General features: G+C 34.4%; 1 protein-coding gene across 1 annotated transcript in view; it reads left to right on the top strand.

The window, feature by feature from the left end:
- Positions 1 to 3,966, top strand: part of LOC137400444 (phosphatidylinositol phosphatase PTPRQ-like) — a 45,579-nt gene extending 41,613 nt beyond the window's left edge. The window contains exon 10 of the mRNA XM_068086771.1: positions 3,390 to 3,966. Within this exon, the coding sequence (XP_067942872.1) occupies positions 3,390 to 3,670 (281 nt within the window). The 3' untranslated portion in view covers positions 3,671 to 3,966. The remainder of the gene's footprint in view (positions 1 to 3,389) is intronic.
- The last annotated feature ends 11,224 nt before the right edge of the window (positions 3,967 to 15,190 follow it).

Raw genomic sequence — 15,190 nt, 5'->3', positions numbered from 1 at the left:
CCTCAAAAACTGAGCATGGCTGACGAACATGAGAAGAAAGAGAAAAGACAATTCAAAGCTGCAAGCCAAGTTTGTGGATCATGCTAAGTTTTAAAACTATGGCCCAACACACATACTCGGCAGAGCGGTAAGGGCAGTCTTCTGTAGGAAGAAAAAACCAGCTCAAACTGTGTCGAGCCTGCCCAGGGAGCTGGACCATGCTCCAGCCAGCTTGAAACCTAGAAGATGGTGAAATATAAAAAGAGCAAAACCATTGCAGTCTGAAAATAGCAAAGGAACATAGCCACTTGGCCAGTACATCATCTTCCATCGAGACCCCCGGCACCGAACCAAAAAAGGAAGCAACTCAAGGATGACATATAGCACCAAGGCAAACAAAACTTTGAAGCTGACTGAGCCTGACAAAGACTGACCCAGTTTACTTCAGCCTGAGCCAGTCCGACACAGTTCGAAATCAACCAGAGCCAGTTAGAAACCAGGTCGATACGGTGATTAGGCATTTTCTGTGATCAATAACAAAGAGTCACGACGGAATTATACGTACCAACAATCAAACGAAAAAGCAGAAAAGAGTGAACATGGCTCACAAACGAATAGTACCCCAACTCATCTGTAAAAATTGAAAGCGAAGGACGTACATGCCGATATAGATAAATAAGATAGATCGCAATTTGGAAATATCTCTGCAAGAAGTACTAAATCAGCTAGTTGAATTGTTGGGACATATATCGTTATTGCTGACTGAAAATCTCATGATGTTAGACGAAAATACAACAGCATGGTAAGATTCAAGGAAATTATGAATACATCATTTGAAGTCCAAAATGAAGATACTGACTGGTGAAAAGAAGCGCAGGCAGAAAATCATGCCCTAAAGTGGCGGACTTTGCAGAAAAGGTATGTAGGAATAGTGTTATGCAAACGAACCATACTAAAAATAGTTGAGCTACCCTGCCCGCCACATACTCTGCCTACAAAAAAAGGAAAATAGCAGTATCCAGCTATCTACCAAACTAGAAAAAACAAAAATCCAAATGATCCAATACCTGCTGCTCGCTACAATAAACGGGGTAACCGACGCCCTGCAGGAACGCAAAGGATGTTGTGGGATTTTCATGATGAGATGGCGCCATCAAGCAATTATACAACATTTTGCGACTTTTGTATGCCAATGCTTTTGACCGAACGCACCACAAAACCAGGTACTACGCCATCAGGAGAGCCACTATACTAAGCAAAACTACCCCTGAGTGGCCTATCTAGTGAATAAACCTGAGTGGAAAAGATTTCCGACCAAAAGATGGTAGAATCATCAAACGAGTACGATTTCATGCAGTCTAATGCTCGCTACCAAGAATTGGCAAGGCTAAGCCAAAGAAGCCAGAACCCACCATCTTATCGAATAGGCTGACCAGGCACCAGATTCTCAACAATCTTACTGGCAGTAATCACCCCCATAGAGGCTCACCTACCACGGACACCCTTCAGTGCAGAAAATTTCCAGAACATTAGCAGAGTTAACAGGAGGAACCCTGTGTGACAGTCTCTAAGCGAATGAAGAATGTGGTGGACAGCAGCTGAACCAGGACACTGATGATTAGAAAGCAACAATTGCTAGAATTCAGAAAATCATGGCAAAAAGGCCCCATTGACACACAGGAGAGCTGGCTATGGGTGAAAAATGACAATAACTGGAATTTGGAGCTCGACAGATTGGAGCTTTGGTTCAACTAGCCCTTTCATCTTTCTTCAATTTGGAAGCTAACGATCCTAATGAGGGGAGTGTGTGAGGAAAGGAAGGCTAGATCAAACCTCAACAGCCAACACCATCCGGGTCGGCTCAGCTCTGTGACCAATCAAAGCCGGCTCGAGAGGAGGCTGAGCCAAAGCCTTTAACCAGCTATAAAAAACAAGGAATGGGACAAAAAGGAAAACAATTTGTTTTGTACCTGCTTGACTGTACATGTTTCTTACTACATCTCAAGTGAAGCAAAAGATATATAATGATCTGAAACATACTGTGTTGTTCTTACTAGTCACCAAACTAGTAAAGGTGTCCCATAGTCCAATAAGATGATAACATATGATAATGATATAATAAGACTAATAATAGTTGTATTATTGATTAATATAAATTATACAGCACTACATTGAAATATCAGCTCTTAAGCTTAAATTACAACTTTTACTACCATATAGTTATTGTTCAAATTCTCTTTAATATTTATATTAATGTTTCAAATGTTAGTTATCAACAACTCAACCAGTCACAAACAAAGTTACTAATTTTTGTTGTTACTGGACTAAATGAGAGAATAAACTTAAATATCATTCAATATTACTATATGAATTTATTGACTGCATCATCTGTTAGTTGATGCAATTTTATTTGAATTAAGTATGTTTAATTCAAGTTGGAATATGCTTTTAATTTCTATTCATCGATTGAACAATAAATTGTTGAAGACTTTTCTCTCCTTTACATAAGTTATAGGGATTACAATGAAGTATACAAAGCAGCAAAACATAGTACGCTAATTCTGCAAATCAGTTAGCGCAGAATGTTACATACTGTTCTACTGCGTTTATTAGCGTCTTATGGCTATCATGTTGTCCTTTTGTCGCATGCATTTTCATCTTGACAAGACATCACAAAATCAAAAAAATATCATGGGCAATAGACTGATTTAAAAAAAACTTTAAGTTTTTGATAGCTTAGATGTTATATCATGACATCTTAAAAATTAAAAAACCGAAAATTTCACCAAACTTTACATAAAATTTATCCAAAAAAATCTCACCTACCTCTGATTAAATTTACATACTAGTTTGCCCGCAAAACTCATTTAACTCGTATGTTGAGGTATGGCTCAACTTGCCTAGTTTTTAGTAAATAACCCAAGTTAATAAGTTAATAGTTAATAAGTTGAGTAAATATTTCAACCTACCTTGGCTAGCCGAGACAAAAACAATTGTTTTAAATAAATTTCAAGTCAACTGTCAAAGAAGGAATGTGCAGCATCAAAACTGTCTGTAATTTAATGTAACATATTACTGACTGACTATAACTATACTACATATGACTGACTAATACACTGGGTACTTAGTGTGCCCAAAATTCATATCTTAACAATGTTATGACAAACAGAAATACAATTTGAGGGCTTATTCAGAAGGTAATGAGATTATGTGCTAATTAAGTTATGAAATTTTATAAATTACACAAGTTCTGTAAAGTGCTGAAAACTGATCAATTTTTTTATTTAACAACTCTTTAACAAAGAGGTGTTAGATCAAATTTTTTACCTAATATTTAAATTTGTGTAGTAGATTTTACAAAAGTTTACTGGTCAGGCTTATCTGTTAACAAACTATCTGTTTTTTTAAAGCCCAAGGTATTGCAATTGGATCAGGAGTGGCAGCTTTGGCAGTTGTGCTGGCAGTTGGTATATTGGTTGTATACCTAAAATGGAAAAAGCAACCCTCATCTGAAAGGGGCTCATCTCCTGCGGCAAGTGGAAGTTCTGGTGATTACGCAGTGTCTGTAAAAGCAAAACCAACTGACGATTTGTCACTTGAGCTTCCTGGCAATAGTCCTTGTCAAAGAGATGATTCTGAAATATTTGAAGAAAACCCAAACAATGATGATGCCAACGAAACTGTATTTTAAGAATGATTCCTTATGTTAATCAAAATATAAAAAAACAAAATGACTATTTTATATAATTTATCACTGCTTCTAACACATGTAAATGCTAGCATGCTTTTCTAATATAAATAATATAACAAGCTACTTTTAGCCTTCTAACATGTTGCATTTTAGTAGTTTTTTGTTTATTTATTTTGGTATAAAATATATTGTTATTTTTTGTATAATTTCTGAACACACTTTGTTTGATATATGATGTATTTTTTATTATGAGTTAGCTGAATGCACGGCATTGCCCGAGTAATAAAAAAGTCTTTGCACAGAAAATTTAATTTTATTTGGCATACATGTATAACAAGAGTTACCATTTTAACTTTTAAACTTCATAACATGAGAAAAGTATTTTGCGCAATTCAAATAGATTAAGAGAAAAGTGAAACGGCTGCAAAGATTTTTAAACTTTTTTAAACTACTGTAACTTTTGAATTTCATATCATAAAAAGGGTGTTTTGTTAAAATAAATTACAAGAAAAAAATAACACAACGGTAAAAGTCTGTAAATGTGACAAAATTAGCAAGTTATTGCTAAATAAAGTCTGTTTTGTTAAGATTACAATGCAAAATGATTTGGTATACAGTTATACACTTTTAATTTGCTTTAGTGTTGGCATTGCAAGGCAAAAATATTGTATAGAGTAGTATAGAAACCCAAAGTAATTATCTAATACAATCACCTCATGGTAAAAATCATCAAAATCATCATCGCTGAAAAGTAGTAACAAAACAATATATTTACCTTAGTAACTATAGGTACCTACAATAACATTATTAAATTTCGTGGTAGTGATCTGCAAGAAAATGTAACATTACAATGTACTAAGTAGAGATCGAGTTCTTACCTTCGAGACAGAGGCGTAACATAGACACTGAATCTAACTTAAGTGAATATAGCTTACTAAACACACACTTGAAAGAAGTTTTAGTATGTATTTTAGTAAACTTTAAAATTTAACTAAAATTTATTAGTTATTTGTTTGTGAATTTATTTTTACCATATCTTTATATCTTTTAATAATGTATATAATCAGTACAAAAATGGCCAAATTTTGAAGTCGAGATATATTATTGTTGATATCATCAGGCAGAAAAAATTTGCTTTAACAAAGAAATAACAAAAAAAAACATCATGTTTCATAGAGTTATGCAAAAAAATAGTTTATAACAGGGGCATCATAACGCATTAATTAACACTCAATTAATACATAATTTAACATATGAATATGGTATACGGTATTATAATAAGGGCGAAAGAGTGTTAAAGACCGTATATCTCAGTGGATAAGCGCATGGTGTGAAACTTGCAGTTGCAATCTCTGTGACTTCAAACTCAGCACGCAGTAAGCTTTACATTTCAAGATTGTAAAAGCTATAACTGGACAAACATCCTTAGAAATGACAACGACAGACGCCGACAAAATTACGCCGACAGATATATATATATATATATATATATATAGATTTGCAAAGATCTAAAGAAACATTGACAACAAAATCATGTGATCAGTAGCAGTCAAGAGATTCAAATTATTAATAATTATCCCATCAACACATAAATTCAGACTGATAGAATGTTATTTATCTATTGGTAATTTTGAATGCAGGTCTGACCATATAAAATAATGGTTTAGGCAAAATGAACTTTGTTGAACTAATTATGAAAAAGCTGAAAACCAACAAAGGACAAAATAGTTCCTACAGAGTGTCAATTGACGAGAGCAAGGAAAAGATTTTGGTCATACCAGCATGTGCATTCGAAAAAAAGACCATCTTTACAATTATGTTGCAAAAAAGTCCTACAAGCAAAGTAAGAAGGCAAATAAATTATAATTATAAATGTATTGTGGCTAGTTTTTTGTGAGTTATCTCACTCTGGGATGTCAAAGCATGTTTGGTAGAAGGAGACTGTTTGAAATAGGTATTCTTATTATAAGTTTAAAGAGATGCATAAGATATTGAAATTGAACTGAACAGGCCAAGTGCTACAATGAGCACATACGACCTGACGCAGATCTGATCTACATTTGATCATTTTTATTTTGATTAAATCTGTGTTTATATCTACCTGGAATGATAACTTCATTGTTTTAAGGTCTGACAGTACTTTCGTGAAATAACATCAGTCACTGTCCAAATGACCTTGGCTTTGTTGATTTCATAACACAAAACCTGTTTTGTGAGTGTGTACGCGCGTGTGTGTGCGCACGTGTGTGCGCGCGTGTGTGTGCGCGTGTATGTGTGTCTGTGAGCGTGTGCATGTGAGAGTGAGTGTGTGAGTGTTTGCGTGTGTGTATACAAATGTTACAGTTTCACTAGAAGATATCCATCACAACTTTGATCACAACCAAACTGGTACCTTTCGATATTGGTACAAATGTAAAAATGAGATATCGTACTGTCCTTGTCTGACCGAATAGAGAGAGAACGTCGAGGCTGTTCCTACGGAGATAATACAATTGTCCAGGGAAAAAGAATTGGCCTTGACCGCGGATATATAATAAACCTTACAAAACACCGTACATAGAAGTTTTAAAAAAACACGAAAAGCATCGTGCTTCATAGAGTTAATAGAAATCATAGAGTTTCGAATAATACGTCATTTAGTGTGTGCATACGCTATACAGTGTATGATAACATAATGGTTTAGTGTTTGGATACGGTATACAGTATATGATAACATAATGGTAGAATGTAACATGTGTTTAGTGTTTGGATACGCTATACAGTATATGATAACATAATGGTAGAATGTAACATGATCTCATTTTTTCAAGGTATTATAGTATTAGGTATTATACTATGAGAAAATTCCATTAACCAATCTACCCAAAGAAGCAACTACATGTAACTATCAATAAGTATCAAAAGAAGAAATTGCCAGATATTAGTAATGCACTAAAATTGAGCCTATAATTGAACTGCAGAGATATTGGAGACGGTGGAAAAATTGTTGCCCAAGGAATGCTACTCTAAGCAAGCAAAACGCCCTATCGGACAATCTTTATCAAAATTCACTTTTTTGTGTTCATACGTTTTTTAGGTTGAGATCTAACAAGTCTTAAAATTTCATACTACTGAAACCACCAGAAATAGCACTTTTGACTACGTGCAAAACGCCCTGTACACATATGCCACACATAAAGTGGCAATCAAAACACCCTATCTGCAGATAAGGTGTTTTGATTGGCCTAAACATAGACAAAGTTGAGCCTCATGAGCGGCATTATGTAATCACATAGTATATAAACAATGGGAAGCAAAACTGAAGCAGATGCATTTTGTTGTTTCTAACACAGCTTTTATACACTAGTGCACTTCTAAGTTCTCAATCCTATTGTTATATTTTTTATCATAATATATTTATTATGATCAGACGATATCTAAGTGACATAATTCTACATCCTAGATTCTGACTCTGATATTTGATGATGTTTGTTTTACTTACATGTACATGGAAATGATTTGCTTTCTTGAAAAACTGAAACCATTGCAGTCGATTATTTGTATTAAATTATTTCAATAAAATGGTTCGATCATATTAAAACCATTATTTTACTTACTCCTTTCATTTAGTTACACGAAATTTAAGTGAGACTTAGATCTTTGATCATCTCTTAATTTTTGAGTTGAAAAATGGTTATTGAATGGCTCTAATCCTTGTATTGACTAGATTAGTAATAAGAATTGCAACCTTTATCCTTTTGTATTAATAATCAAGATCACAACTCTTGACAACTCAGAGCCTCTTGATAAGCCAGTCATAGCAAATTGACTTGTGGCAAACTAAAAATGAGAAACCAGTCCAATTAAGCAATCAAAATGCTCTAACTGTGTGATAGGGCATTTTGATTGTTGCCTAGTGCCAGCACATTAAAGTGTAAATTTAGGCAATAAAAACGCCGAGGGTGCAATAACTTCTTTGTTTTTGAACTTTCACCAAAATATATTATCTGTTAAAGATTTTTGGATATCTAATCATAATAAAGTAAAGAAAATAATTGAAATATTGTCAATACTATGGCCGGGCTTAACTAAAACGCGTTTGTGTTTGTACTGAATAATTTACAACAATCAAGATAGGGCGTTTTGCTTGCTCAGGGCAGGATAGTGTAAGTATAAGTTTTATATATGCACATTAGCTGGCATCAAATGAGCCTTGCCAAAGCAATTGCTTAAACCTCTGCTAGAACAACAGTAAAACCTGTGGTCACAATTGGCTGCCAAAAATAAAAAAAAATTAAGGTTTTATTTTTGTTCTACTTTGTTTTATTTTCATCAATCATAAACAATCTAAAACTAGTAATATAGAAAAGAATTTTATCTGCAAATATTTTATAATTATAGCTATATACAATTATAAATATATATAAATATATATATATTTATATATATATATGTACAGGTATAAATATATATATACAGGTATAAATTTATATATACATATACCCTACAAGATAAAAATATTCATTGGTTATAAAAATTTGCGATTTCACGAACAGTCAATTCTGCGAATTATTAAATTAGTTCTATTTTTAATCCCAAGGAAGAATAACTACGCCTCAAATTAAAAACTAGCCGCTAGGCATAAATACTAAATGTAGTTGAGTTCCAAAACCTTTTTAAAATTATTGCTGGGGCTTTGAGTTAACTCCCATTGCCATTGCATCACATTTCTTTACAAAATTATTCAAGGTTGTCACAAGATATGCAGAATGGCGTCATCGCAAAAATAGCCGCAAGGCAGAAGTACTAAACATAGCCAAGTTCTAGAACTTCTTTAAAATCCTCGCCAGGGCTTCTAAATTTATTGCCATTGGATCAAACATTTTTACAAAATTATTCAAGGTTTTCACAAGTTATTTGGCATGGCTTCGTCATCGCAAAAATCTCTCCATCAATCTATAATACCATAGTTGAGAACGATAATGATTCTAATCTGGACATTATGGTATGTATTTGATTTGCAGTGCAAATACTTTTTTCCATAATTAACTGCGTTAGTTAAATATTTTGTTTAAAAAATTGATCGCTTTCATTAAATACTTCAGCTATTGTTTTTGTACTTTCTTAACGCTTATTAATATTTTGTCTTTTTTGTGTTTACTGCAGATTGAGAATGAAATATAACCTATTCCGATTACGAAAACTAAAGACAAGTAGTAATATTCATCAAGGCAAGAATATTTGCAAAGAAGCAACCAGTCAACCTAGACCCCTTCATCAACAACAACTCCTTGATATTGCTGCAGCAAACATGATTATATTATATATTTCATTTCATGTATAGATATATTATAATTTATTAAAACCTTGAGTGTACAAATAAAATATTTCAAATACAAATAAAATTTTACAAACGATGAATGGAGTAAATATAAACAGTTTAGTCCATATGGCGGTTGTCTAGAGCAATAAAATTAAACTGATACTCTTGATAAGTGAATACTAGCGTGTAATGGTGCTCTCTGACTAGTTATTTTGGTAATAGCAACTCTATATCGCTGTCACTGTCTTGGGTAGATGCTAAAGGCGATTCTCTCGCTACTACAAGACTGGTAAGGAAGTTATCATCAGAACTCTCCTCGTGGCATACTATTGCAAAGTTCTGCCAGTTGGCCAGAAATTTGAGCTCGTAAAGGCGTTTTTGTTCTATTTTTAAAACAGATATATTCTCATCGTTAGCAGCTGCGGTCACTTCTACCTCAATTTCAAGAACTCCCTGGATGATTGGTGATCTTCTAAAAATGACATCTTCCATCCTTGCAGTCATTGTGCCTTCATGTATGATGAAAATCTCTCTCTCACACTAAAACAAATAACGAAGCGGTAGGGATGAAAAAAATCGATATTGTGTTTTGCCGAAGAACCAGAGTAAAATTCAACTAATTTAGTAAATGGTTTTGAAAAAACGCATTACTTACCACAAGTCGTTGGTTCATCAAAGGCCTCCAAATCAATGAACATTCGTAAAAACCTTTGAATGCAGCAAAAAATTTATAGCTTGGCACGATCGACTCGTAGTTGTAAGCTAAATAGAAACCGAAACACGCGGTCTGCGCATGCGTAGGATTAATTATATTGCTAGCCGCAATAGAGTTAACTCTTCATAAAGAGTGACCATGTTCAGCCGCAAATAAATTAATCCGTGAATAGCATGAAAAAGGCAATTTTCGCGAAACTCAACTCCACGAATAAATTCATCCTGTAAGATATACATGTATATATATATATATATATATATATATATATATATATATATATATATATATATACATACATATATGTGTGTATATGTATATATATAAAAAAAAATTGTTTCCTCACCCCGGATACCCCGTATGGGTGATAAATTCTGCTCTAACTCGGGTCTCCTACCAGAGACCTGGGAGTTTGAGCACTTGCCTCAAGATCTTAGCTGTTCCCAATAGCGCACTTTTCTGCAACTCACCTGAGTTGATTGTTGTTGGTATTTAGGCAAGCCACATTTTATGCGCCGGTGTTATTGCGCCCAGTGCCCCAATGACTACTGGGATTACAGTTGTTCTTACATTCCAGCATTTTTGGAATGTAAGAACAACTGTAATATATATATATATATATATTATATATATATTTATATATATAATATATATATATACACGTATATGTATATATAGATATTGCTAGAAACACAATGACAAACTTTAAGATTTATATATAAAAATATATATAAATAAAATATATATAGGTATAAATATATACATAGATATATCATCTATAAATATATATAAAGGTACCTGTTTACACATATATATACATCATAAATGTATGTATATATTTGTACATATGTATTTCTACATACATCTCAAAGCTTGTCATTATCCTTTCAGCTGTAGCTACTAAAGTGAAAAACTCACTACATGCTGAATTTGAACTCACAAAGATTGCAACTACAAATATCTAACTATACATTTAATCACTGAGCTACACAGTCCTTAGAATTATATCGCTCTTATCACATACTTCATACTCTTTTCTCCGAATGCACATGCTAAATGACGTATTAATTGATACATTGCACACGTACATGCGCACACAGACAATGTGATGCCCTTACTGAAAGATATTGTTCTCTTAACTCTATGGAACACGATGCTTCTTTGTCCTCGCCATACTAGAGCGGCTTCATTTTCCACCATACGGTATCAACAATGATTTCTCTCAAAGTTGAAATTTGACAATTTTTGTACCGACTACGACAAAATAACAACACTGTTGATAAGCTATTTTGCAGCTCAGTTCTCATTTCAGTGTTCTCCATTAGAATAAAAAAGATTCACAAACATATAGACTTCTGTACACAACACCTGCAACATTATTATGCCGCTCAGTGATGCATTTCCAGCTAGCAGCTTGCATCCACTGATGATGAGTTGGGTGGTTTTAGGTGCATCTTTGCTCAGTTTGCATCTAGGATCATTTCTGGTGTGATAGATCTTTGTTTGGAGTTGTCTTGTTGGGAGCACTTGCTTTTGGGTTGCCATGGGTAGCGCCTCGGTATTGGCCATTAGGTTCCCTTTGTTCAGCCACATAAATGTCTGATGGAGATTGCCAACATTTCATATTTGTCAGTGGTAAGCACTATGAGGGAGCTTCATGTGCCAGCCAAGTTTTTCATCACTGCAAAGCTCCATCATCAGAGCAGCAGATTGAAAGTCAGCTAGAAACTTATTCGTGGTGGTCATGGAGGCTGCATAGGCTTTAATGCTTTGTTATTCCTCTTTCATTGTTTGCTACACACTGTCTCTTGCATATATATCTACTATATAAACGGCAATCGTTGTCTGTCTATCTGTCTGTTCGCCTTATAGAGTACTGTACTTTTTGGACTATTAGCCGCTACTATGTATCTAGGGCGCATTGTCGGGAATCTCCGGTTAGTACACGCTTCTATACATGACTTATTCATCGTTTTTACACAAAAATCACGTCATCTCTGGTTGAGCTTATTAATTTACATGCAATTAATATTTACTGCCAACGTGTACTGACAAGGTCACGTAAATGTTTGTTTCTTGCGGCCACTGGAAAAATGCAATTCTCACCTACTAAATTTCTACATTAAAAAGGTAAGTGCTTCCTATTCAATGTTGTATTGTCAATGAATTGCCACACTTTCAATACATAACCCTTCCACTTGTGTCCATGTACAAATTTAGCTATCGGCCTACTGCCAGCCATTTTGCCGATATTGCTTAATGATATTTTTTTCAATTTGAAACTCCATCTAGAACGTTTGTTTTGGTTATATGTTTTATTTTGCCAACATGTTAACAAGCACTGCTATGCAAAAAATTCATTGTATCTTTACTTTATGCATTGATAAAGCGATGTGGAGCTACAAAGCAAAACGATCCTCTACAATTTTCCTTATTCTTACAAAACCAATACTTTCACTACCATCAGAGTCAGTGCTGCTATTGCTATTTTAATTATCTGTGTAATAAAAAAAATCTGAATCGGCTATAATGTCATCAACATAAGTAGTTATTTGTTTTCTAACTCGGACGCCTTTGATCAACTTACACAAAAATGTTTGTTTTCAAGTTGGAAATCCCCAAACAAAGATTAAAATATTTAACTTTAGGCTAATTTTATAGAGAAATCTTAAAACATCACTGTCACTACCATAAAAGTCCTAAAGACCGTTGGTTATGTTATCAACGAATAATAAAATTCAGTTACTAGCAATTGCTGGTAAAGTCGCAAAATGTGTCTACGGCGGTCGACCATAGAAAACGCATGAATGAGTCTACTTCAGTGAAAGGGTTGAAAACGTTGGATTTGCCACTGTTTGTGATAGTAAACATGTTCATTTCCTTCTGAGTTACTTTTATTTTTTTCCAGCTACGAGTACTACAGAACTACAGCTACTACAAAACTTGCACGGGTACTGCTACTGCGTTTTACCTACTAAATTTCTACATCGAAAAGGTTAGTATTGTTGAATGTTATTGCTATTTACTATGCTATTGCTATTACTGCTATTGCTATTTTAATTATCTGTGTAATCACATGAATCTGAAGCGGTTATAATGTCAACAACATAAGTAATTGTTTTCTAACTCGGTGGCGTTTTCAAAACTTGCACCAAAATTGGTTGTTTTTAACCGCTTTGGGTACAATTGCATAATCCAATTTTGCGTTCAGGTACAATTAAATCATGATGCTCCACAGATTATGACATGAGTCAACAAAATTTCATTTTAACCATAGAAGCACTCACATTTTCACATAGAACACCTATACTTTTTGGAAAACTGAGAAGATACTGTATTTGATCATATTATCTTTATTGCAAAAATTAAAAATAATAAATATTGAAAGTAGCATGAAATAGCGGTTTTATTAAAATTCGTGTTCTACGAACATATTTGACTAGTAAGGGTAGCATATAAATGTATTAAAGTATATATGATAACAATCAATTAAAACACTATACTGTGTATACAATGCAATCTACAGTCTCTCCCATAGCTGTTAACTTATCTTTGTCACCACTTCACTAGAAGTCTGCCATTTCTATCGCTGAATTGAAGTATATACGCATCCACTACTAGCTATTATGGGTTGTTACTAACTGATAGCGATGTTGAACTTTGAACGCAAAATACTCAATTTTTTTTCATTTGACCAAAGCTGTTTGGCCACTCCAATGTCTGCAAACATGTCTGAAGGTCATGCTTAGCTTTGTAGATGTAGTGTAACTGTAAGCAGGCTCTAAATATAAATGGATGAGTAATGCAACTACGCAAAGCCTAAAAACCGGCTGATGAACTTAAAAGGAATATACTCAAGCCGCTATAGCGGCGCATGCACCCGAAGTGGTTAATTAAGTTGGAAATTCTCCAAGATTTAAAAATAAATCTTTTAGGCTAATATTATAAAGAACTCTTTAGACAAAATTGTCACTAGCATAAAAGTCTTAAAGACCGTTGGTTATGTTATCAACGAATAATAAAATTTAGTTACTAGCAATTGCTGGGCAGGTCACAAAAATGTGTCTACGGCGGTCGACTATAGAAAACGCATGAATGAGTCTACTTCAGTGAAAGGGTTGAAAACGTTGGATTTGCCAATGTTTGTGATAGTAAACATGTTCATTTCCTTCTGCAGCTGAGTTACTTTTACTTTTAATCTTTTTCCAGCTACGAGTACTTCAGAACTACAGCTACCACTGAACTCGCACGGGCACTCCGAGCGTTGCAATAGGCGACGGTGAGAAGAAAGCGAGCAGCGTATATTACAAAAAAGCACACCATCTCATTTATTTTTAGAAATGCTTGAAACAGTACAATACCTCCCAAAAAGCCTACTGCCCAAACGCAAGAACAGATTGATTCCCGTAGAGAAAGAGACCGAATTCGCAAAGCAGCAGCTAGATGAGCAGAAACTGCAGAGCAAACACAGCTACGCCCACAACAAAACAGAACTGCCACTGCAGCTGCTAGAAGTGCAGAAACTGCAGAGCAAACACAGCTATGCCTACAACGAAACAGAATAGCTACTGCATCTGCTAAAAGTGCAGAAACTGCTGAACAAACACAGGCACATCAAGAGCAGGCAAGAATAGATGCTGCAGCTGCTAGAAGTGCAGAGACTGCTGAGCCGATCCAGCAGCAACTCAAACGGCCCAGAGCAGCCGCTACATTGGCCAGCCAAGCAGAAACCTCCAAACAGATGCAGCAGCGACAAGAACATGATGCACTAGCTACAACAGCTGCTTGACAAGCTGAAATTTCAGAGCAGTTGAAACGGCGACAACAGCAAGATGGACTAACTACAGCAGCTGCTACCAGGCGTCGTGTATGGACAGAAAACTTCGCTTTTGACTACAGTCCTGCAACACAGTATCAGGGCGAATTTTTCTATGGGACGAATGTCCAAAAATGCTCCATATATATATGCTAAATATATATTCTATGTATATATATATTCTATATATATATATATATACATTTATATATATATACATATATATATATATATATATTTATATATATATATATATATGTATACAGATAATATTTGAGATTTCACTGATATAGTGCTCAAAGTTGTCCACTGAGCCTGTTTAAATACAAAGATGGAAAAATTCTTTAGCAATAGTTTATTACTTAAAGCTTCATGATGCAAAAGGATGTTAAGTCCACACCAATCGTCAGATAAAAAATCCCATGACACAAACACAGAACCAAGAATACACTAACAACACCAAAATGAAGAGTTACTTGTATAAATACAAAGATGGAAAATTTTTTTAGTAATAGTCTATGACTAAAAGTTTCATACTGCATGCAGGAATCATCAGATGCTATTGTGAAGTGCTTGCGTATAATACTTGGTCAAATCTACTATATAAACGGCAATCGTTGTGTGTGTGTGATTGATTGTCCGCCTTATAGAGTACCGTACTTTTCGGACTATTACCCGCTACTAGGTATC

The sequence above is a fragment of the Watersipora subatra genome, chromosome 7 (assembly GCF_963576615.1).
Source record: "Watersipora subatra chromosome 7, tzWatSuba1.1, whole genome shotgun sequence".
Lineage (NCBI taxonomy): Eukaryota > Metazoa > Bryozoa > Gymnolaemata > Cheilostomatida > Watersiporidae > Watersipora > Watersipora subatra.
The sequence above is the reverse complement of the archived record's forward strand: the minus strand, read 5'-3'. Positions and strand labels throughout refer to the sequence as shown.